The sequence below is a fragment of the Podarcis filfolensis genome, assembly GCF_964270895.1.
Source record: "Podarcis filfolensis genome assembly, chromosome: 6".
Classification (NCBI taxonomy): Eukaryota; Metazoa; Chordata; class Lepidosauria; order Squamata; family Lacertidae; genus Podarcis; species Podarcis filfolensis.
The window spans coordinates 20,458,955-20,483,337 of record NC_139609.1 but is presented as its reverse complement, the minus strand read 5'-3'; the positions used below and the strand labels follow the sequence as shown (position 1 = coordinate 20,483,337).

The following is a 24,383-nucleotide window of genomic DNA, read 5'->3' as shown; positions in this document are numbered from 1 at the left end:
TCTCTCTATACACCATACAGTATTTGACAACATTTCAAAACGCTCAGTAATTTATTTAACACTAGAGGGCAAGGTTGAGATTTCCAGTTTTACTTTGCAAGCATATTCCAACCTTCATTATTCTCTATAGGCTAGCCATTGACTTAAATGTCACAAAAGATGAGGTCACAGTGCACTAAAGGAACAATCCCTTTATTCAACTACATTAGTGAGAGCTTCCAAAGCTCTCATCCTTTGTTAAACGTTTGGTAGTGCAGCACACTCCAGCCTTCTGGATTGCTTATTGTATAGGAGTCTTACGTTCCTATTTGGATGGCTGCTTCCAGAAGGAGGTGCTGGAGGACTGTGGCTTTGCCCCATAGTTTTTATGCTATGGTGCGCTTCAAGGCCCTGCCTTGTCCCCTATCTCGCAAATTGAAGGGTTTCATTTCTCATATTCAGATGAGGCCATGGATGTGTTAAAACTAGTGCCTGTAACTGAAGCTCAACAGAAACAAGATAGAGGTACTGCTGGCGAGTGGCTTGCCTGACCTGTGAAGTGTCAGTCAACCATTTCTGAATGGTGTTGCACTCCCCAGAAAGGAACAGGTCTGCAAATTGCGGTTTTCCAGGTTACCCCTTAGTGTTGGAGGCCCAAAAGGTTTACATGGCATAATGTACCTGTTGTAACCTTGACAGGGATAATCTGTCCCACCACACTGTTTTATGCGTTGGTACAAAACAGAGTAGTGAGATGACCAAACAGGACTGGTGGGAAATGGACCATGCTAGTTTTGAATCAGTTACACAGACTACCAATCTGTTTCCAAGCACAATCCAAAGTGCTGATTCTTATCTTTAAAGTCTCTAAATAGCTTAGAACCTGGGTTCCTGCCCTTTTCCAACAAACTCATGTGGACAATGGGGCCAGCAAGTGGAGGCTGTTCCATGTATATGTCATTGGGTGAGTCCTATGGTATCACCCAAACAGGACTCAGGATGTGTTCTTTTCTACTTAGACACATTGGTTACAGAACAATTTTTCCAGGAAAGCTCACATGGCACAGTCTGAAGGTTTTCCAAAGCCTGGTGAAAATCTTTATCTGCCTAGGCTTTTTACTTTGTTGTTATGTCAAGACTGTTCGTTGCTTGCTAGTTTCTTTTTTAAAATGATGATGATGATGATGATGTAAAACACTCTGAAAGTCTTTGAGCAGTGGAGTAACAATAAATTAGCAGCTAAGAGACTGAATGAATCCCTTGCTTCTGCCATGAATTCTCTATGAGGTTTTATTCACATCACTTTTCTCTCACAACCATACAAGAGAGATAATTTTATGGAAATCTCTTCCATTTGAAGTCAGACCATCCCCATCCCCATGGAACACCTGCTACCTACTGTAGACTTTAAAAAAAAAAAAATCCTGCAGGCATTTTAACTGAATTTTGATTTTATATTTCTAACTGACTTTATTGTATTTTTGTACATCACTTAAGGGATGGTTGTAGTGAAGCAGTATATAAATTGTTTAAATGAATAATTCTTACAGGGCTGTTTTCAGAATTAGCATAATGCATGTAAAGCATTTAAATTTCATAGTACAATACATATAAATTCTAAATATTATTATGGAAATGTTAATTGTTATAATCAAATAGCCTTTGATATTTTTCAGAATGAATGGAAAACAGGTAAATTCACTCCCCTTAGATCTGGCCATGTTCTCATGTACTGATTTATAATAGTTATGTTTGAGATAGTGGATATGAATCCAAACTACTTCAATTCTTTTCTTGTGGACACCTCTATGGCTCCATAAAACACAAGTAAAAGACAGGGTGGAATTCAATGAAGTGCTAAAGAAATCATTCTGCTGTCACAATGATTTCTCCTTGCACAACAGAACGTTCTCCTACTCTTCTGCCCCTTACCCCCCCCTAAATCTGTTCTAGGGTTTCTCTCAACACTCTAAAGCAGATTTGGGGACAGCATAGGGTGTATGTAAGAAGGTGGAGAGGGGGAAGACCAGCTGCACAAGCGAAAGAGTTGCTCTTTTCATGCCACTGTCTAGTTGAATTCCACCCACAATATCTAACCCTGGAAGAACACACACAAGCCTAAGAAATGTTTCTGGGTTCCTTTGCTATATGTACACTTTCAGACACAGATGCAGGTCCTGAGGTATCAATGATGTATTTTCATATCTTACAAATGGGAATTAGGGCTTTCACAAAAGGTATGTCTTCCAAAAGCAACACAGAAAGCATACTGTATACTATGTGTAATTTCATCCCTCTGCCAACCAAACAAGCTTGATTAGTTTGCAGTAAATCTATAGATTTTAGAAAGGACAAATAATGTTTCATCGACTCAAGCCCTAGTGAGGAAACAGTTGTAGCAGCAGCTACTTTTTAAAACAGATAAATCATCTTTTAAGAAGTATACCAGCGGACTGTCTTGGCTTTGGTCAGTGAAGCATGCATTATTGTACCTGATGCATCTAAAATCCGGCTGACCGACTTTCAAGAAAAGTGGGTTCAGACTGGAGCTCTTTGAACATTAATGTTTCATAAGAAGTTGATGCATAGCAGATACAGGAATTCAGACTATTATGCAGGGCTCAGTAACATGCATGCTTCTTTGGCCAGCAGAGAATTTAAAAGAAAACTCCTACAACTGTCTAAAGTAGGACATGTGTTACAAAGAAGCAGTTGGAAAACGATCCAGTTTCTTCCTCCTTTTGCTGATTCCCTTTGAAAGCAATTAACTCTCAGTGGCTAAACATGACCTACTTCACAGTGCATAATGGAAAACTGCAGAGATCAGGAGAAAAAAAAATAACTTTAATGCATAAAAACACCACATGCATACCTCCTTAAGAATGAATCAAATAACCTGCAATCTACCAGGTATGCAAATCACAGGCATGAGCTGCATTCTGATTTTTCAGTCTGCATTTTCCAGTTCCAGTCTAACAAGGTGGGAAATGAGAGGTTTCTCAGATCAGTGGTGGACCACAACTGGTTTGATGGAGCACAAGCTGTCAAAAGCTCCCCTGACGTACAAATGTATCCCAAGGATTCCTAATGCTATTTAACATCCCTAGCATTAAAGGGATCTACCCTCTCTTTAAAACTCCACAAAATGATTAGATGCTCACTGGTTCTTTCTTAGAGCCCAGGCTCTGCTCTCAAAATCTCACCTTGGAAACAAACTGTTTGGAGCGTAGATCATTTCTTTGAGACCAGGCTTGGCATGTAACCAGAACTTTACTATATCTCATTCCAATCCTAGGCAAACCTATGCAAACCTGGGAGGACGGCATGCGGGCACAGAACCACTGCTAATGTTATCAGGGTGGTTTTGCTGAATTGCACTCATATTCAAGCCTTGGCAAATAAGCATTTCAAGTCCTGGTTCTGCACAAAGCAGATCATCAGAGACGAATCAAGTTGTCCTATTGTTACAAATCTTTCAGTCCACACGCAGATTTTTAGAAAATTACTCATTAAAATGATTGAGGCAGTGAATTGTGAATTTAATAAGTAATTAAGCAGTTATGTTTGCTATTTGAAAAAGTGGAATAAACTACACACAAGCAAATGCAGTTTATAATCCATGGACATAAATTATCCTGGGTGCTGTTGGATACTCTCTGCACCAAGCCTAACTGCTAAAGGCAGAAATTGTACGCACTGCAATCTGCACATACTGCAGATTTGATGTAAGCCAGTTCCCCGCTAAGAAGAAGTGGTACATTCCTTAGAGGAGTAGTAAAAGAAAACAACACGAGAATAGCAACAGTGGATCGAAGCAGTCTGGGTGAGCAGGGTAAGGAAGAGAGCGAAATCAATATATATCAAGCTTTGAAAGCAGGTTGCGTCCTTATATGCATTCTCCTCAGAAATTCAATTAAATCAGAACAATCAGAGGTTATTTTTTTCTTTTGCCCATCAAATTATTTTTAGGCCTACACTCCAAAAATGAAGTGCTTAAAAGGTTTTAATGTTCCACTGGCCATGACTGTAGGCCAGAATGATTTTTAAATTGTTATTATTATGGTGCTGCATTAACTTTGAAGCACTACAGTATTTTAATAGGAAATCTTATAGTGAAATCCTACGGATTTCTACACAGAGGTATGCCCCATTGAATTCAATTGGACTTATTCCCAAGCATGAATAGGATTGCAGCCTGAAACTGAGGTAACTAAGACATTCAACTGCATCCAAGAGATATTCCAGGAAATCTGTAAAGCCATCTATGATTGATTTTATTCTGTTTACAGAGCAGCTCAATTTACAGAGATATTCCAGGAAATCTGTAAAGCCATCTATGATTGATTTTACTCTGTTTACAGAGTAGCTCAATTTTACACATCCTTAACAGAACTCAAAGCACCAGCTAAGAGCTTGGGAAGAAAACCTGGCAACTCTTTCTGCTTAATGTTTACATCCAAGTACGTATTTGTTCTGAAAAGGTTGAAAAAACATAATTGAAACTCAGTTCCAAGAACTATCCATAACATTGCTTTGAGGGGGTGGGGAAGCAAATAGTAAGCTCTCAAATTAATGTATCAAAGTACATTTAGCAAAATCTAGTCACATTTATATCATAATGTTAATGCAATAAGCTAGTAAAATCCACTGCAACAGCAAGCCCTTTTACATCAAATCTAATCTACTGTTGCAAGCTACTATGGCAAAACAAGTCAACTGGAACAAACAGAACTAAAAGGTATTTTCCAGTGATTTCAATGTGGTTTAGTTTAGTTTATGGAGGATTTAGATATACTACAAAATCCTGACTCTACTGAAAACAGTGGCTAAGTTTCAATCAGATGAGGAAAGCCGTTACTTCTCTGTGTAAACAGATCTACAGAGCAATCCTATATATGTCTACTCAGAAGAAAGCCCCTCGAGTTCAATGATATGATTGTGGCCTTACTGAAAGAGCTTACTATCATTAATGGAATGGATACCCACATATGTTACTTAACGATAAAAATAAAAATACGTTACTGAAGGAAATTACAAACAAAAAATGTTAGCTCTTTGGGTAATCAAGTTCTATCCATACTTTCTTCTGAAAGGTCACTCTGAAACAGTTGTCGTGCACAGAAATATCTGCTTTGGATCCATGAATACCAAAAGAGGGAGAAGACACTGAGAAGAGATGTGGGGACTCATGTGTACACCCTGCTCCTAAGCCTGGCTGCATGCTAACCACAGTTAATCACCTCACAGTGGAATCCAGTAGGAGGGTAGATTCCCAATAGATCCATGTCCGATCCACACATCATTCTGGGGGTTGCAGATCAAGTGAGTCAGTCAATTTCCCTCACTCCTGCTCAAGGCTGTATTAGCTAGATTCACTTGAATTAGCTAGATTTTTTTAAACTGATAATCAATCCCAGTCAGTCCATAAGAAAAGAAGACTTTGGAGTCGTCTTGCCCAAAAACGGCAACTAGACATTCTGTTTTGGCAACTGCAACCTTGGTTTAAGGAGCCATTTGGTGCCTAGCTTTATATATATAATGTCTGCTCATGGCTTCCTGTGGAGAATTACTCAAAGACACCACAGGATTCTTTTTTACCTTCACTGAAGAAGCAGCATAGAGCATATCCTCAAGTGTAAAATGGCAACATCGGTTCAAGTACTCCTGACAAAATTCCTGTATCAGTTGCAGGTTATACAAGCTGTCAGCCAGTGACATGGTTTCTTTAAAACATATATCTATAAAACAAAGAAAAATTATGATTTAGGCATTTTATGAAAACTGACCCAACATCCACCACTACCCCCATCTCTTTTGCTCATGGCAAAATAAGATTACCCATTTGTTCTTAAGTGTGTTCAGAACAAACTGGAAACTGCAGTTCATTTCAAATAGATTTATGTTTGCTGCTAATGCATTTCTGAATTATACAGGTTTTATTAGACCAATGATTGTGTGCGTGTGCGTGTGCGCGTGCAGAACAGTTGCACAGTACAAATACTTAGCATTTCTTCATATTTCATCTTAGTATCTTCACACTGGTGTTTACCCATCAAATTTGGAAATAGAAACCAATTTCAAACTATGGCTTTCAAAACAAGTTTGGAGCATAGACATTAGCCACAGTCAATCAATTCTGACATCATGGGAAGTACTAAATTTACAAACTGAAACTGCTCAATAGGTGAAGTGGCTCATTCACATTCTCCTGAGCAGAGAGGGAGGACATTTGGACTTTAGTTATGTATATACTCCAACTCCTATCAGCCCCAGCCAGCATGACCAATTGTGATGATGGGGACTGTAGTCCAAAAACATACGGAGAACTACAGGTTCCCCATCCCTAGGTAAAAGTGATAAATATTGAACTTAAAAGCTGTTTGCTCACACAAACATTTGGAGTAAGCCTTTAGATACAAAGGGCAGGTACTACTATTGACACTTGGATTCTGGTTCAATACTAATGATAAATATTAGAATTAGCATATAATACAGTACTTTTCCAAAGTGTTCAGGGTTCTTTATGTACACTCTCACAGAATTAATTAGATTTGAACCAAGAGTTTTTTGGCTCACCTTTCCTGCCTGTTGGCTGTGCGAGCTGAAGGGCCAGTGTGCCTCACATAGCTGATGGCTGGGGAAGCGGCAGCTGCTGCTGCTCTACCCCGCATGTCAGCTGTTAGGCAGGAGGCCTCAACAAAGGCTCACTGCGCCTCTAGCTCATTAAGAGATCCTCCCCAGAGCCTGAAGAGAATGTCCTCTTCAGGTTCTGGGAAGGGTCTCCTCATGAGCCAAGAGGACTCTCCAGTCACTCCTCATTTCCAGAATCCACTTCCAGGATCCCGGCACTGCACCTGTGCACAGTTGCACACAGAGTTTGCGTAAATGGGAAATTGCCTGTATATTCCATAATGTATAGAAGACCTTGCAATTTGTGCTCCTTGATTCCACACACTGTGTAATCAGTCAGCAGGTGAGTCGTTTATGAAAACACCTTTATAACACCATTTTCTTTTCCTTTCTTTTAATGGTTATTTAGGATTAACTGGGATGAGCAACTATAAAATCACTAACTGGGCTGTTACTAATGTGGTTATTATTTCAACCCAAGAGTGTAACACACTGCATGTATTTGATGAATAGATACCCATGCTGGTTTAAATAAATACATAACATTATTTTGGGTGCTTATACGCTTCCAGAAAGTTCACAGGGTAGACTGCAAAACCATAATACAATTAACAAGCAGAGGTATCATTAAGAAGAAATATTCTTACCCTCCAATCTGACTATATCTGGGCAGTAAAAGTGGATCAGGGCAGCTAAAGCACAGCCATCTGTGCCATCCTTCAGCAGATTTTCCACCAATGGGATACAGGGCAGCTGCTTAAGTAGGGTTTGTTCCTTCCTGTAACGAGCCTGTCATGCAAAAATGAAATAAAATAGTCATGCCCAGAAACATATGTGAAAACAGATTGTACTGCAGATGCTTTAACCAATTAGCAAAAAAAGGGGGTAGTTCCAAACCAGACATAGTTATATTATTTTATATAGATTTAGCATTTATAAGCAAAATATAGATTTATTTTAAAGGAAAAACCAATGCCAATTCCATTCAGAGCACTGCCAGTTGCACACATATGGCATTTCAATCAATATGGAACAGTTCACATAGTACTTAGAAAAGAAATGTCCAGCTTCAGTAGAATAATGCAATGGGAAACATAGGATGACAAAGATAAGGCACAAATCCTACTCATCTGAAACCCAAATCTGTACATAGCTGTTTCAATAAAACTGTGTTAACTAACAACTATAGTCTTTACAGAGGTCTTAGAAAAGGGAAGTCATTCACAAAACATAAAAGAGAAATGAGTTTGCATATGAACAAACCTACTATTACAGTCATGTAAAACCTGGGCTAAAAAACACAAACACCAAACAAAACCCTTTGATTTCCACATTGCAGTTATTTTACGTACACAGATGCAAACATGTACAAATCATGATGCACAGCATAGAGTGTTCCCATATAATCTACCTCTGCTGCCACTTTGGACAGAAATCTACCAAACTGGTAAAAGAGGCACGAGAGCAATGAACGACTGGACCAGCATGACATGGGCAGAGCCATTCATACAAAATTAAACTGTTGTATCAAAGTGAAGCAGTTGGGCAAACTTACAGGAACCAGTTTCCAAAACCATTTGGAAGGAGACTTCAGATGAAGCAGCAGGAAAAAGAAGGGAAAGCAAAGAGCAAAGGAAAGATGAACATTTTGATCAGAGTTTACAATTCAATTCCTTCAAGACATTCTCTTCAAACCTTCTAATTTTTGCACAAAAGGAATGATCCATAATTGCACTGTGTGAACACTCCCAGTGCTTTCATTAATTGTAAAAGTGGTTAATAAAAGGACTCCTGCGAAAATAATGACTTGGTTTTTGTACTTTTCAGCATGTTTTAGCAGAACAATTATCACTTAGTGAAAAAAAGAAATCCATAAAATGGTGCCTTTTATCCATAAGAAAAGTAGCACTGTTACAATTCTAATCCATTTTTCTACCTAGGTAATTAATTCAGTATTAGAATTCATGACATCGGATTATCAAAGAAGCAGCAACACATGAACCAAAGGATTACATAGCAGTACTCCTAAATGTGCCTATTTATTGTGGTCAGAAACTGCTATGTTAAAATATCCAATGCCACTTGGTAACATGATTAAAGTGTAAGATTTAAAACTTTTTTAAAAAAAGAACATAGTTTTGCCCTGGACTATATTCGTAGTGAAAAAAAACATAATGAAAAGCATTCTGGGCAACAATACAAGTCGTGGAGAAAACACATAAGCAGCAGTAATATGAGGTAGGTGTTAATTGGTGAGAATAGTAAATCTATAATAAGAAGACCATGATCCAGAAAGATGTATGAACAGTATGTGTGGAAGTGTGTGAAATTTTAAACCCAGAATTTGCTGCTCTGAGACTCCCAAGTCTTTTGAAAAGCGATTTAGGGAACTGGCACAAAAGATTCTTAACTGAGAAATTCTCCTTATGCGTTCAGGCTATCTTTTTTCTTAAAGTAACCCTTTAGACAAATATTTTTAAACTTCTTTTCGCTCTTAAAAAGAGAAGCATGAGGGTTCTACGGAGGCAGTTTCTGAGAGAAAAACAGGTATCAAGAGAAATCTGGTTGCATGAATGAGTGAAGCATGTGAGCATCTTCGGATCGTGGCCAAAAGAAGCCCATAAATCAGGTGTGGGAACCTTTGGACCACCAGATATGGCTGAAATACAACTCCTATCGTACCAGGTCACTGGACATGTTTGTGCAGGCTGGTGGAAGGTGTTGTTCAGCAACATGTGGAGGGCTGAAGGTTCCTCACAACTGACATAAGTGATGTTGAAGTTCATTGGATCAAAAGATTGTGCTGGTGGTGAATGCCAGCTCCCCCACCCCCCAAATAACAAGAATCTGTGGGTGTTTTGCTTTTAAAAGTACATTCAACTGAAGATTCCATATTGTGTTCCTACAGAAGATAATTGGAATTGGTTCATAGGCTTTGATATTTTTAGCTAGAGGCCTTTTTTGATACATAAACTGAAATGTACAATTTCTGTAAATGTTCCTGCAAAAGGTGTCACTGCAAGATTCACACACACACACACACACACACACACACACACACGATATTCACACATGTTTCTGAGCAACAAACATTTGCACTGTGCCAGATACAGGTTTTGCAGGGCACTTGGGCAAGACAATCCCATTCCCTAAGAAGGTCCACATCCTCCTCACCATGGCTGCCTATTCCCTTCCCCACTCCCTCTGAGCCCAATCTGTACAATTGCCTAGATGTAGAATAAGACAAGTAGAGGATGCTGCTGTGTCTCCTCACTTTTCACTGCAGCTCAGCTGCTTGATGCTCAAGTGGCATCTATGGGCAAGGGTGCCTAGTTCCATCTTTGCTTGGTGCAACAGTTGTGGCCCTTCTGAGATAAGGAGTTGCCTACCATGGACTATTGCAATATATTCTGCATGTGGTGCTTTGGAAGAGTGTGTCTGGGCAACAGTACAGTAGTTGAGCTCAGTAGTTGAGCTCTTAACTGGTGCCAATAGACCGTAAGAGGCTAATCGGAAATGTGCAGTTTTGGTTAATGTTAAGTTTCCAACCCAATTCGAAGTGGTGGCTTTGAGCTTTAAGCTCTGCAAAGTCTTGGCTATAATATTTGAAGAAATACCTCCTTCATGCTGTGCCCTGCCCCATCATGGCTTTGAGTGCCCTCGTCACCATCTGAAATGTGGCAAGATGCCACCTAAACTGGACATTCTTGGTGATAGCACTCTTTGCTGTAGCTATCCCTACCGAAGGAGATCTACCTATCTGTCTCCCTTTTATCTTTAGGAAGACTTCCTGTCAAATATGACCTACTTATTATACGTTAGAAAATACATTTTAAGTGTATTTTACTTGACTGAACTGCTAAAATAACTGCACGTGACCTTTCCCCTACGGGTAGGATGATTCCAAATGAACTAAACGGACATTATTATAAACCAAATTTACACAAGATTTAACTTGGCTCCATCTCCCACTTTGTCATTTTTAAGCTCATTTAATACAACACCACTGTGAAATTGATTTTAAGATGACAAAACTATTATTAAAGCTTCCTTGATATTATCCTGGGATTACACTGCTGTAATGAAGTTGCTTGAAACTGATAACCTTGCAGACAAATTAGTGCAGCTTTCTGCATGAATAAGAGTAGCATTAGCAGAAACCATCACTTCAGTAGCTAATGGCAACAACCAAGGTAAAAGGTACCCCTGCCCGTACGGGCCAGTCGTGTCCGACTCTAGGGTTGCGTGCTCATCTCGCTCTAGAGGCCGTGAGCCGGTGCCGTCCGAAGACACTTCTGGGTCACGTGGCCAGCGTGACGAAGCTGCAGCTGGCGAGCCAGCACCAGCGCAGCACACGGAAACGCTGTTACCTTCCCGCTATAAAGCGGTACCTATTTATCTACTTGCACTTAAGAGTGCTTTCGAACTGCTAGGTGGGCAGGAGCTGGGACCGAACGACGGGAGCTCACCCCATCACGGGGATTTGAACCGCTGACCATACGATCAGCAAGTCCTAGGCACTGAGGTTTTACCAACAGCGCCACCCGCGTCCCCGGCAACAACCAAACCAATAGCTTAATCAGGCTTCCAACTTTAAAAATATGAATGTTCCATTATATGAAAGATAAAGGGGGGAGGAAGCACAACTTCCACTGGCTGTGCTGGCTGGAATACCTGCCTCCAACAACTGCAGAAATCAGCTCTGCAGTTCTTTCCAATTTGGGCAGAGAGGGGTGAAAAATTACAAATCCCAAGTGAAGGTTAAAGCCACGACAAGGTCCTCCAATCACAGTATCACAGTGTATGTGGGGAACGGGGAGGTATAAATCTATGAACTGGTGTGACTTAACACACTAGTGTTTCTTAACCTGACCCAGTTCTGAGTCAGTTAATTACAGTCTCCAGTGAAGCAAATAATTTAGCTCCCCCTACACAATGAAAACAAACTGGGGACAGGGGGAGGACAGGGCAGAAAAAGGGAGACCAAAGTCATCAGAAGTGACAGCTGCAATTATATGCCTATGTCAGCAACTTTAGGAAAACTGGTGCAGAAACCTAATGTGATGGCTGCACAGCTGTGAGTGACACAGTGTAGGAGAGAGCAAGGAAGGGCAGCACACATCCTCTTGAGATGGAGGAATCCTTGGATCCCAAGAGAAGACCACATTTAAAGACTGCAAATATGAAGAATCAAAGGACTGACATGGGTGTCCATGGGTGATGCCAATGTTTGCCACAAAGTGTAACTCATCATGCACAACTCATTGAGCATCCACATATGTGCTAGGCAACCCCTGACTCAATCAAGCACCCAGGTGCTATGAATGACTCTCTCATCCAGAAGTACTATGAGAAATGCTGGTGTAACAAGCCACTATCATATCTGCTGTGTAAGCTGTGGTGAACCCGAAGTGAAAATTTATAAACTCTTTAGATTACTTGGTAATTTAGCGCTGGTGAAAGAGTTTAGCATCATTTAAATACTTGAGTTAAAAAAACACAAACACTTGAAGTTACAATTCTCTGTGGAAAGAGAAGTCACCACACTCTTTTATATTTCGTATAAAAGCCATTTTAATTAATAGGGGCAGCTAAAGAACCCAAACGGGTACAGCTGATGGGCTCTGATTGCATGCAATTCCCTTTAGCTCCCTATTCCTACAACAACTCATTTCACTTCTTTCACTAGTTTGAAAGAGAACTTGTCCAAGAGTAATAATCTAGGGCAATCGAAAAACAGGAATGGCAAGGAAATCTCTACCTTCAGGACAATCTTTAATAATAAACGTATCACTTCATCTATTTTGTGTAAATATACAAACTCCTCTAGCACCTTAGAAGCTAACAACTTTAATGCGAAATAGTCTTTCTAAGAAAGAGCTTACTTCAGATGGAATTTTAAATGCATCTTTGAATTAAACGTAAACATTTTTAATGCAAATAAATAATGCAAATAGCAGCTGTTGAGGGGTGGAGTTGGAAAACTGATATTGCAACAGGTGGGGAAGGACAGTTTAACACTTTCCTCCTCTGCCATGGTCATGATGGAAGTTGTTCCTTTGAAGCTATTTGTATTGGAAGAAAATGTCCCATTGAATAAGTGGTTGATCAGAGTAATTTAAAAATGAAAGTTCTCTATGGGAGGATGCCACAGAAAACACTAAGCCCAAACCGAGGATCAGCCCCACCAATATTTCCTGAAGGGCATATATGACTCCTGTTCACAGAGGACAGCCTCTGTTCTCATTAGCACACTATCACAAAGGCCTAATTACATTAGGTTTTAGGGCTGGGCTGAAAGTTGGGCTGTGCAGAGGGTGGCCACTCTCGATATGCTACATTCTGCTCTCACTAGGGCAACATTTTGAGCTGAATCCATAGCACACACAGAGCAAAGGGGTGTTTTTTTTGCCTACCCCTACATTGATTTCAGTAACAGTGTTTTGTGCTTCCTTTGTACCAAATTCAAAATTTCTGCTCAGTTTCTCCCAGAATTTCCCCTGACATCACCAAAACAGAGCCAGGTAAGCAAAACAAGTCTAAATGAAACTCTGATGTTTAAGTCTCTATTCAAAAAGTAATTTTACAGCTGTTGGGAAATGTATTTCAAAAATGAAAGTTGGTTGCAGCTGTACTGGGATGCTTGTTATGCTAGTGCATTTCTTAGACATACCTTTTGACCTCCTGGAGTTTCCACACTATGATGTTCTTTTAGTTTTTGCTCCTGCTCCATGATGTCTTTTAGGTGTTCGTTTACCTAAAATGACAAAAAGAAGGCCTTCAATGAATTTTGCACTCTTCCTGAGATGAAGAGGACAAACAATTTAATACTCTTTGTGTGTAAAAAAGACATATTGATATAATTTCATTATGTAATGAATCAAATATTTTCAAGATAGTACAGTTTGATTTATTATTCTTATTATTTATACTGCCCTTCATCTGAAGATCACAGGGCAGTTTACAATATAAAAACACAAAATACATACCATAATAACAAACAATAACCCCCCACATAATCATCTTAGGAAAACAAATATCCTATGTTATATGAAGAGTATTTGCAGTATGTCTTACCTTATTTATCCAAAACATGACAGCATCTTCTATGTCATAGGGCAGATCCGTAGCTTGGAAGAAGGAAGAATACTGCTGCACACACGCGATCACCTTCTCAACACTGATCATTTCGACCGTATATGCCATCATAAGGGTGTCAATCATTGCCAAATGAGCACTCTGCAAAGAGATGTAATCACAGGTATTTTGAGACTACTTGTCTACAAAAATTAAACCACGGCTTTTTTTTTCTTAAGCAGGTGTGTATCCGAAGGACGTCATTCGCTTAAGACAAAAAAGTATTTTTTTTTGCAAGGTGAATGGTCTTAAAATATATTTTAATCAACTGGAAGCACATCTAAAAGCACAAAGATAAAAGACCGTAAGATCTCCCTCAAATAATTTAGCAAAGAGTGCCAATATGAAACTCTTTCCAGCGGCTATCTATGGAAGAGGCTCTTTAGGAACATTGGTACCAATTGGTATTGAGCATTAAAATAGCACTTTGAGCATCCTAAGTTCTCAACAGTCATCTGAGCAACTCTTTTAAATATTATATCCTTTAAATGATGTAGCAGTTAAGAGTGCTGGGTTAGGACTGAGCCAGACCAGACTGGGCCACTCAACCACAAACCTCACTGTGTGACTTTGAGACAGTTCCTATCCACACATGAGCTTCTCCTGCAGAGATGTTTTATCCACAGAACTAGCAGGTGCAACTGCCATTCCATCTATTCCAGTAGCCCTAGGGATTCCTGGGCCCAAACAAATGTGGTGTTGCAAGCAGGTCCCCATGCAGAGGCCTACCTAGGGGTTCATTACCCTTGCTTCTTGCCTCAACCTCGCTTCAAGTACATGGATTGCGTAAAATGTAGTAATTTCTAATGTGGCTATGGCAGTAAAGTGATTTGGGTGGGTGGGTGATGCAGCTCCTTGCCAAGGGCACAAGGAACCCTAAGCATGCCTCTGTCCCTGCGCAACTTGCTTCCTGAGACCAATTCACAAAGACATCATTATGTCTCCGCCATGCCAGTCCAACAGGACTGTGGATTTCTTAGCCCGTTTAGAAGAGGGACATGGAACCTGAGACACTTCAGTTGTTCACAACTTCCATACTCCCCGACCTCTGGCAATGCTGGAGTTGGGGGGGGTCCACAACATCTGGAGGGCCACAGACTCACCCACTCTGATTTAGATATTCAATCTGTACAATCTTGTGTACACACAGCTTCTTTGGAGACCTGTGGATTGACTAAGTCAGAGCAAAAGGATGGGATGCAACCCTCTGCTCAACCTTTTCTCCCACCATGAATTATTGCAGGTTTCCACTTTTAAATATTAATGCAAAAGGGTTTTTGTTTTTTTTAAAGAAACAAACACAAAGCTGCAATTGGATCGTTTGTAGTTAGGCTTGACTTGATCTGCCAAATAATCTCCAAAATCTCCTGTAATTACTGCTTACTTTGTGCGAATTCCAGAAGCTTCAGCCATGCTGGAGATTTAGGTCTGCATGGTAAGAAGCTTATTGAGTCTTGAAGTACAATTATTCTCAAGCACCATAGCTAATGCTTCCTCTGTTTGGCGCATGCTATTTGGGAATTAAATCGCTTTGCAGAGAAGAATCTTGTTCAAACATTCATTCACACAATCTTTGTCACAGTACACATAGGGTTTGCCAGGTCTTCTCTGCAGTACACATGGTAAAGGTACACTTACATTAAAAGGTGTTAACAAATTAGCTCTGAAGGCTTTATTTCAAAACAAGACAATACTCATTTGAGTCAAGGCAATCCAAATTCAACTATATAGGACTTATACTATGATCTGCAAGTTACCATTAACTAGATATTTTAACTGAGCATTACCACCATAAAATTATTTTTTGAATGGTTGTTCATATAATTTCAGAGCAGATTATGTCTGATATTTAAATATCTTTTTGTAAAATTTTTTTGCAACTACAGCATTCTTTACAAGCTACTTAAAATTCAGGTATCTGAAATTACATTTTTGTTTCTATTTCTCTTTATATTGTTTTATCTAAAACAACATTCCTACAGATATTAATATGTCAAATAACGGGGGGGGGGGGAAACATTCCTCAAGAAGTGTAGAAGAATGCAAGTACAGTCGTACCTTGGAAGTTGAACAGAAGTTCGTTCGACTTCCAAAATGTTCGGAAACCAAAGCGCGGCTTCTGATTGGCAGCAGGAACCTCCTGCAGCCAATCGGAAGCCGTGGAAGCCTCGTCGGACGTTCAGCTTCCAAAAATAGTTCACAAACCAGAACAGTCACTTCCAGGTTTGCAGTGTCCGGGAGCCAAAACATTCAATAACTAAGCTATTAGAAAAACAAGGTACGACTGCACATATTACACACACCGCTTTATTACGGTCCATAGATCCAAAATACACAGCACAACAATAGTATATATCAACAGTTATTAAGGTGTAAGATCGGCCTTGCTAGCCAACAGAGGAGCTTTAGCTTCTTGTCCTTTTGGCTAAGATTAAGTGCAGTACATATTACAACTTATTACAACCACAACATAAAATAATGGTCACAGGAGATCCTAGCCTCATAGGAAGAAAAGATCTAACCACACAACACTTTAACTGTTGTTGAGACTGGAGCCTGCAAGGGATGCCGAATCTGAAGCTTAAAGGGTTATTAAGCAGTGATGTAGCCTATATAACTCCAAGTTTTGTCTAACAGGTGGGAACCATGACAGGCGTGGCTAATCTGCAGTACTCCAAATATAGTTCGGTTCCAATTTGCATCAGCCCCAGGTGGCACAGCCCATGATCAGAGATGATGGGAGCTGGAATTCCATTACATCTGAAGAGCCACAGGTTAGCTACCACTGAACTATGGAGTAAAAAACCAAATGGCTTATTGCACAGCAACAAGCTGCAGGGGTAATGCAGTAAGACCTTCCACTGATGGGGATTCTGGTGCTGCTCCTCTTTCTTGCCAGAAACCTGTGTCTCTTCCAGCCTCCACTCTAGTAGTGGGTGGTGTGGTAGGGCACTTGGTGTGATACTCACTTGACCTCTGGGCTGGTTGCATCCCTGCTGTTTACAGGAAGTGGAGGTACAAGGCACAGCTGAGGTCCGCACAGTATAAATGTGCCAACAACTGGTCGTATGTTAACTTAGCATGAGGCATGTAACCACTTGGTTCGGTTTTTTTGCTAGCATTCTCCCCACCACCTGGCAGCAACAACTTGCTATGCTTTTCCATCTGATCAGAAATCCTGGAGAGTTAAGGTGTGGTTCTTTCGGCCATTTGACTGAATAGCTCGCCAAGTGGCTACTTGCCTCACTAACTGCTTTCTCCCCAGAATAAACCTTGGCACACCCAAGAAAGAAAAAGAAGAGAGAATACACATAATATTTCTAAATGCTTTCGAGGAGGAATTGCACAGCAAAATCACGTGAGATCATGACAACCAAAATGACTTAAAAGGGGGGGATGTCCTGGCCTGGGACACTTGCAAGGTATGCAATCCCCTACCCTGGACCTTTCCTGTATTTTGCCAGACCAAAGGTGGCAACCCTACTCAGACGGTTGTTGCGAGGATAAAATGGGGAGGGGAAGAACCATGCATGTGACCATGAGATCTCTGCAGGAAAAGTGGGGTATAAATGTAATGTACGAATCATAATAAATGTTAGATGCAGAAAAATCTTGCATGTGTAAACATTAAATTATCTATATGTGCAAATGAAAGAGCTATGTGGATAAATGCCTATGCATCTGTTTTCTTGCACAAGATTGCCTCTAGGGAACATTTGTTCTTGAAGGTCAATATAAAGATAAAGCATAAGTAGTCTGAACAATGCTGTAGCTGGCATTATGTGAGTGCCACTTGCGTTTCATCTTCACAAAAGACGAAGAACGTACTTTACAGCATTATGTGGGCCGCCCTCAATTTTTAAAGACTGAACTAGTGAGTGGGGATATTTGTACTACAAAGGGGCTTATTATGGTCAGTTGAGTCCAAGTGGGTGATATCCTAAGCTACCAAATCATTCAAGCTTCATAAACAGAAAGCCTTCCTAATAAAGTAACCAATTTGGCAATTATTTCTATCAGTCAATTAAATATTTCCCCTCCCCATACCGCCACCAGGAACACCAAACAACAATAAGCATGAAGTAACACTCACTGAAAAATGTGGTGTTCTATAATCAACAATAAAAAACCCAAAGAGTCAAATTCCAATCCTGCAAAAGATTAATTGCAGAACTTGCATGTTGACAGATTCACAGGAATTCCATTTAGCAAGAAGGGTAATTACACTATTATTTAAGTCCCATGGAATTATTTTGTACACAGTGCCAAGTTTTGAAATCTTATTTTATTTTATTTTTATATTGTTTGCAATCTTCTCCACGAAGCATACAATTACTGGAAATAGAAAATGCCTATTTTTAATTTAGAATGAGATTCCCTAGATCAGGCTGGGGAAACTGTAGCCCTCCTGATGTTGGTGCACTGCAAGCACCCCTGACCACTGGCCATATTGTCTGGGGCTGATGGACACTGGAGTCCAATAACATCCAGAATGCCATTCATTATTCTATAGCTTGACCTATCTAGCAGTGCATTAAGTACAACGATGCATGTTTAACTCAACATTTTTTTCTACACTAGGGGCTGCTGCACCCCTGCTTGCTTCACTTGCCAGCCACACCTACCCTCCCCTCCACCCCCAAACCTAGCCAACCCACCCTAAGACCTTAGCAAAAAACCTTTATACTGGGCAGCAGCCAGGCAGGTTGAAGAGTTGGCCAACGTGCAGTGGCAGAAAGCGAGTGGCTTTATCTTCTTTTGCCCACCTTGGGCATTCCCTCCTGTCCCTGAAGTCAGCACAGGGAGCAGGCTGGGCATAGCCTAAGAATTCGGCGGGTATCCCTAGGCATGCTCCCTAACCCTACATGCTACGGACACATTCAATGCCTGGGATGCAGTGGCATCAATGGCAGCAAGGGATCTGCAGGCTGGCTAGCTAGCTAGCTGCTGCTTCTGACCACCTTTCTCGTTACTGTGCTGCTCCTTCTGCATCCGATTTGGCCATTTGTGATGCAGATCTCTAGGTCACGTGGGGAAGAAGAAGGTGGCCAGGGGGATCTGGCCTTTCCCCGTGCACCCAGGCCTTCCTTTAACACTCTCCAAAACACTTTTTTTCACTGTCACCTTCTGTTTGCTTCTCACCCAGCTAGCATGGGAGAAAAAGGCCCACTTCCTTGCCCACTCTCCCCTACGTATGCACACTCACTCAGTCACCAGTGTGACAATGGACCATATAGCAAATCTAGTACAGAGAAATTTCCTGCCCCACGTAATAAGATTACAGCAATGTAACAACATCAATGATTAAACAGAACATTTATTAACAATCAAGTCAAGTGTTGGGCCTTAGCTCCAACTTTCTTATATAAACAAGTCACTAATCCTAGCCCTCTTGGTTATATAACCATCGATAGTATCAACTTTTGAGATCAACTGAGTTGGTCAATTTCTGAGTATAACTTAGTCAGATACTACCCAACATGTTGCTGGTTTCACCTTTTGAATTAAAGAACCACTGTCTCTCTTTCATAAAATTCATTTTGAAATATTATCCTCTCAGTTCTAGGTAGTTTTACAGCAAATTTGATCCTGCTAGAAGATAACCACAAGGGCCAAATATTTGATTCACCCATCTTTGATGTTCTCCTATTTCTCTGATGAAATCAAGCATCCAGGTTTAGGGAGATAACTGTGCCTTCCACTTTTCCTCATTATGTTTCAAGCAATTTCCTTCCCAACCCACTTTCAGTATCAGATCCAGGCTGGGGATAAAATTGCTTGAAGCATGAGATCACACAGCAAGGCAAAGCAAGAGACATGGTAGGATCTTGCTGTTCTCAGCACGGGCCTCATTTCATGTTTTAAAAAGAGATTTGTCCCCAGCTATGCATGTGATTGAGTGGTCAGACACATTAACACATATACTGGTGGCACAGAATGCGGATGTTTAGTTGAGAAAAACGGATCTACCAGAAAGATCATTGCTGGGAAATTTTTTGAACTAGGCGCAACATGGCTCATAGCAGATGTTATAAGTTGTACGTGTTTTGTTTCTCAATTTGATCCTTTTACACAGTTTTGCCTTTATATAGTGGTATTTTATGCATTGTGACTAGCAGTTATTTTTACTGATCATAGTTTAGTAATTATTTATTGTAATTGTGAATTTCCTTTTAATTGTCATTTGCTGATGTTTTGAGAGTTAATTTTATTGTGTACTGTTATATTCTAATAGATTATTGAATATTACTTTTTGGTATAAGTCATTCCATTTTAAAGTTATGTTTTATTATGACTTTTTGTATTGGATCAGATTATTGTAAGGTGTGTGTCCTTTGTTGTGTATTTTGTTACTGTACACTTCCTTGTGTATAGTAATATAGAAAGATGATATACAAATTAGAAGTGGAACGGAATGGAATTCTCTTAAAACAATAACAGACAAGGTTACTCCTGAGAGATCTTGCAAAAATTTTGCAGAGCACAAAAAAGCATAATGAGGTGTGTGTAAAAAGACCTTTAATATTTTATACAATTTTATACACTATCAAGCTTCAGGCACATATGTTGATGTGTCAGAAAACTGGAAAGAAGCGTTTTGTTTTTCCTTCTCTTGTATCTCAGTAACTTTTATACACTGGCTTAATTTGTAAGTGAGTCTAGTATGAGAAGAGTAGATCTGATAAATGTACTCTTGGGAATTATGTCACATTCCAGATGATTGCTTAGCCGGCATATAATTATAAGCAGCAACCTGATTATACTTTGTAAAAAGCATTAGAGTTATGTCACTGCCACTTAAGCATGCTAAGTAACCTGAAGAAATTAAGCAGGTCTCCATAATGGCATCTAGAAGTTGAAGTTGCAGAGTTTTTTTAAATCATTGCAAACTTTTAAAAAGTAATAGGTAAAATTTACTGTTATAAATTAGATCTGTTAATAATGGAATTTCAAATAGTCATCAGCGGGAAAAGTTTGAGAACCACTGCTTTATTATGTTCAAATGTTTCATATTCATTCTCTCAGACATCCCAGCTATCAAATGTTTCATATTCATTCTCTCAGACATCCCAGATGTACTGAATGGTAGGTCAGTACAACGGTCTTCACATTACAGGTTTGGTGGCCAATCCAAGAGAGAATAGCTTGCATTGATATCACTACGTGGCCTTGAGAAGAGGTGAGACTGAATCAAAGATTTCTCTGCTCACAATATTAGTCAGGCACCTGGAAGTGGTTATAAGGTGGCCAGGGAAGCATTTGAGACAATCCAATATTAAGATGAAATGCTTTTCAATGGCCTGGCTCCATCTACATCATGGTTTCCCAAATTTTGGGTCTCCAGCAGTTTTTGGACTACAACTTCCATCATCCTTAGCTAGCAGGACCAGTGATCAGGGGTGATAGGAATGGTAGTCCAAAAACAGCTGGAGACCCAAGCTTGGGAAACACTGATCTACATCAATACTGTGATGAAAATGACAGAGTTACTGAAGGAGTTTCACATTACGCAGAATGAAATTAGCAAGTGTCGCACATGCATGATTGTGGCTTGTCTGAGAATCCTCAAAAAGTGACCCCTCAAAGGATCAGTATCCATGAATTGAAACTGCCATGCACAATCCCCTGTGGGCTTCTGCTCCACTTTAGTACATGTTAATCCACTGCATGAGGTAGGAAACCACTCACAGATACTGTTGGTCTTGTTGCTATGCCAGTTTAGCACCACCCTAGATGCTTTTAATTGTATTTTTACAAACATGCTGTGAACCACCTGAATGAAGATTGTGGGCCACTGGCTGCCCACGGGCCACAATCCTTGCTTTCGTGTATGCAAGGATGCAAAGGAGACAGTCTATTTTGTAATGACTCCCTGCCAGAAATATTTGCATTCTTGAGACTGTAACCCACAGAATTCTAAAGATATTGCAAAAAAAAGAAGAAAAAAAGAGCTGTAATACATACATCTCTAAAGTATACCAGAGGGATCACTAATGTAATTGTTTCAAAAATTGGCAGGTTCTCTCTTTTCACCTTGTAAGCCTATCACCATGGAAACTAAATGGTTCTTAATAGCATCCCTTATGGCAACTGCTGTTTCTTGAGATGCAGGTGGGGGACTATACTGAACCTTTGTTTTTGTTACTGTATGCACTTTCATCACTTCCACACAGTGCTGTTCTGTGACTAATACTCAGCTTAAAATAATCAAAGCACATTTATTAAAAGGGGGTAGCTTTTCTTTAAAGAGAGAGATTTAGTGTCAATATTAAAAAGCACCACTGTTGCTGTTTTTAAAAAGAGCTCTTGTTTTGAAATCAGACAGTGTGTAATAGAATTCCAGATTCATAGCACATAAAAATGAACACACAATAGAGAAGTACTTCTGCTGGATTGAAGGAAAAGAGAGAAAGAGGAAGAGTGTGCGCACGCACAGTGGAGAAGGCAACATACTGAAAGGGAAGGTATTACAGGTTTTCGGTTGACCTCTACAATACATAGTTTTGCTGATCCATAAGCAGGGCACTGCTGGATCAGAACACAGGCGGTGGCCAACCAGATGCTCCCAATGTTGTAACTTTAGCTAGTGTGCAGTAACAGACTTAGGACAGGAAAGCTTAGGTTTAAACCCAATACAGTGGTACCTTGGTTCCCGAATTCAATCCATTCTGGAAGTCCGTTCCAAAACGTTCGCAAACCAAGGCGCAGCTTCTGATTGGCCCCAGAAACAATGCCGACAGCCGGAACAGACGTTCGGCTGCCAAGCCATTTGGGAACCAAGGTACCACTGTATCAGCTTTGACATGGAACTCAATGGGTTGCCTTGAACATGTCGCTGTTTTGCAACCTAAACTATATCACAGGATTGGGCTGAGGATTTAAAGAACAACAAACAACAACAACAACAAGTGACTTCAAGAGTGTCATGGTGAACTGCACAGAGGGAGGGGAATACAAATCAAAAGTTTATACGAGAAAATGTTTCACATAGCACAAACGCACATTTTGACAAGAAATAGTGATTACACCAAAGCTGTTTGTAGGAAGGGCTCAGTTCAACTTCCTGCTTCCTCTACCAAAGAGAATTGACTTTGTCAACAATCTGCTAACCAGGGTTATGCACAAGCATCAGCTAAATCAGGCAGGGACAAGCATCTGCACTGACTGCGTGGGGCTCATCATCTAGCAAGGGATGTGTGCTGATGCCTACTTATTATGTCTATATATGCCAAACTGGATTGAGACAGCTACATATAAAGCAGCTCTTGGCAGGACTGGATTTCAGATATAAATCAACAAGCTTAATACAGTAAAACTCATCCCACAATGCCATACAAATGTCACACAGCACTCACACAGTGCTAGCTTTTCAGCTGGGAGTCTAAAATTAGAAAACTGCTGGTATCTCTGAAAATCATTAATAGTGAAATGTATCTCATCTCAGTTGCTCTTATAAGCTTCTGTTCAAAAGGAGCTTGAAAAACAGGACTGTTCATTTGTGTATCTGTAAATCCAGGAAATGCTATTTTTAAAGGCAGGAGGTGAGGCACACACTGCAAAATTTAGGCTTCTTTGGAATATATATATTTCACACTGGGTTCTTTTATTCAATTTTGAAATACTCATTTATTGCAAGGTACTTTATTTCTATAATATTCTAAAGTGCATCCAGTAATGGCACATTTTAGAGAGAACACAGGCTTAAGGAAGTTTCTAGGAAGCAAAAGAGCAACCACATAAGGGCACTCATTGTTTATAATTGGCTTTGAAAGAGCGCAGCCCCAGCGCCACACAACAGTGGGAAGTGATGAGATGGATTCTGTCAGACTCTGCTTTGCACAAAGATCCAGGTTAGGAGGTCTCAGCCGGGCATTTCCGAGGCTCCAACTTAAAACCGAACACATTAGTGGCATGAGAGAAGTGGAGATGGACAGGTTGGGGGGGGGGGAGAATACTTATCACATAAAGACTTGTGTCCCCTTTAGTCATTACAGTAATACAAACCCTACAGAGTGATAAGCTGCTGACTAACAGATTTACTAGAAAGCTGACCTGCACATTTCCTCATCTAGTGGATAAGGGACTGACTGTGACAAGCTGGCAGAACAATGACAGCTAGACAGAAAGGCCCAGTGACTGGGAAAAAGCTCAAGCACTGCGGGAGGAGATGAGACGGCACTGTTACATCAGTACATTGAAGTATCTCGTGGTTTAAAATGATAATTAGATATAAAGCCACAACGAAGGGCTTATTGGGAATCCGGAAGTTAATGCTGCTTTAGAGAAGCTTTATTCGGGGAATGCTACTAAACATTACGAGGCAAGGGCAAGGCATTTAAGGGATCTCTCGACTTTCCTGAGCTCCTTCACCTACTCTTCACCTGAGTTGGAGAAGGAAAAGCTTCCTTTGGGCAGTAAAATTAACTCTCATTAACATGCTACAGTCCTCTGGAAGAGTTTCTGTTCTATTTACCTTGCCTTGTCTCTCTAGGGTGCTGAACTATTTGAAGTAGAAGTATAACCTCGATTAGAGAGGCATGCTCATTCTCTTCACTACAGAAATTAAATTATTATTATTATTATTATTATTATTAATTGTAGTAATTATGTCTGTCAAGTCATGGGGGGGAATTTCA

The 24,383-nt window shown here is 40.2% G+C and overlaps 2 protein-coding genes across 4 annotated transcripts in view; one reads left to right on the top strand and one right to left on the bottom strand.

Annotated features, from left to right (window-relative positions):
- Positions 1-24,383, bottom strand: part of CAMSAP2 (calmodulin regulated spectrin associated protein family member 2) — a 188,232-nt gene that overhangs the window by 21,045 nt on the left and 142,804 nt on the right. For 2 of the 3 annotated variants that reach the window (XM_083620237.1, XM_083620236.1), the window contains 4 exons: positions 13,687-13,848; positions 13,283-13,366; positions 7,257-7,398; positions 5,578-5,717 (listed from right to left, as the gene is read on the bottom strand). In XM_083620237.1, the coding sequence (XP_083476363.1) occupies positions 5,578-5,717; positions 7,257-7,398; positions 13,283-13,366; positions 13,687-13,848 (528 nt within the window). Of the gene's footprint in view, positions 1-5,577; positions 5,718-7,256; positions 7,399-8,164; positions 8,198-13,282; positions 13,367-13,686; positions 13,849-24,383 lie in introns of all 3 variants that reach the window. The other variant, XM_083620235.1, reaches the window with a different exon arrangement.
- The window catches only part of DDX59 (DEAD-box helicase 59), a 114,291-nt gene that overhangs the window by 27,116 nt on the left and 62,792 nt on the right, over positions 1-24,383 (top strand). The window lies entirely within an intron of this gene.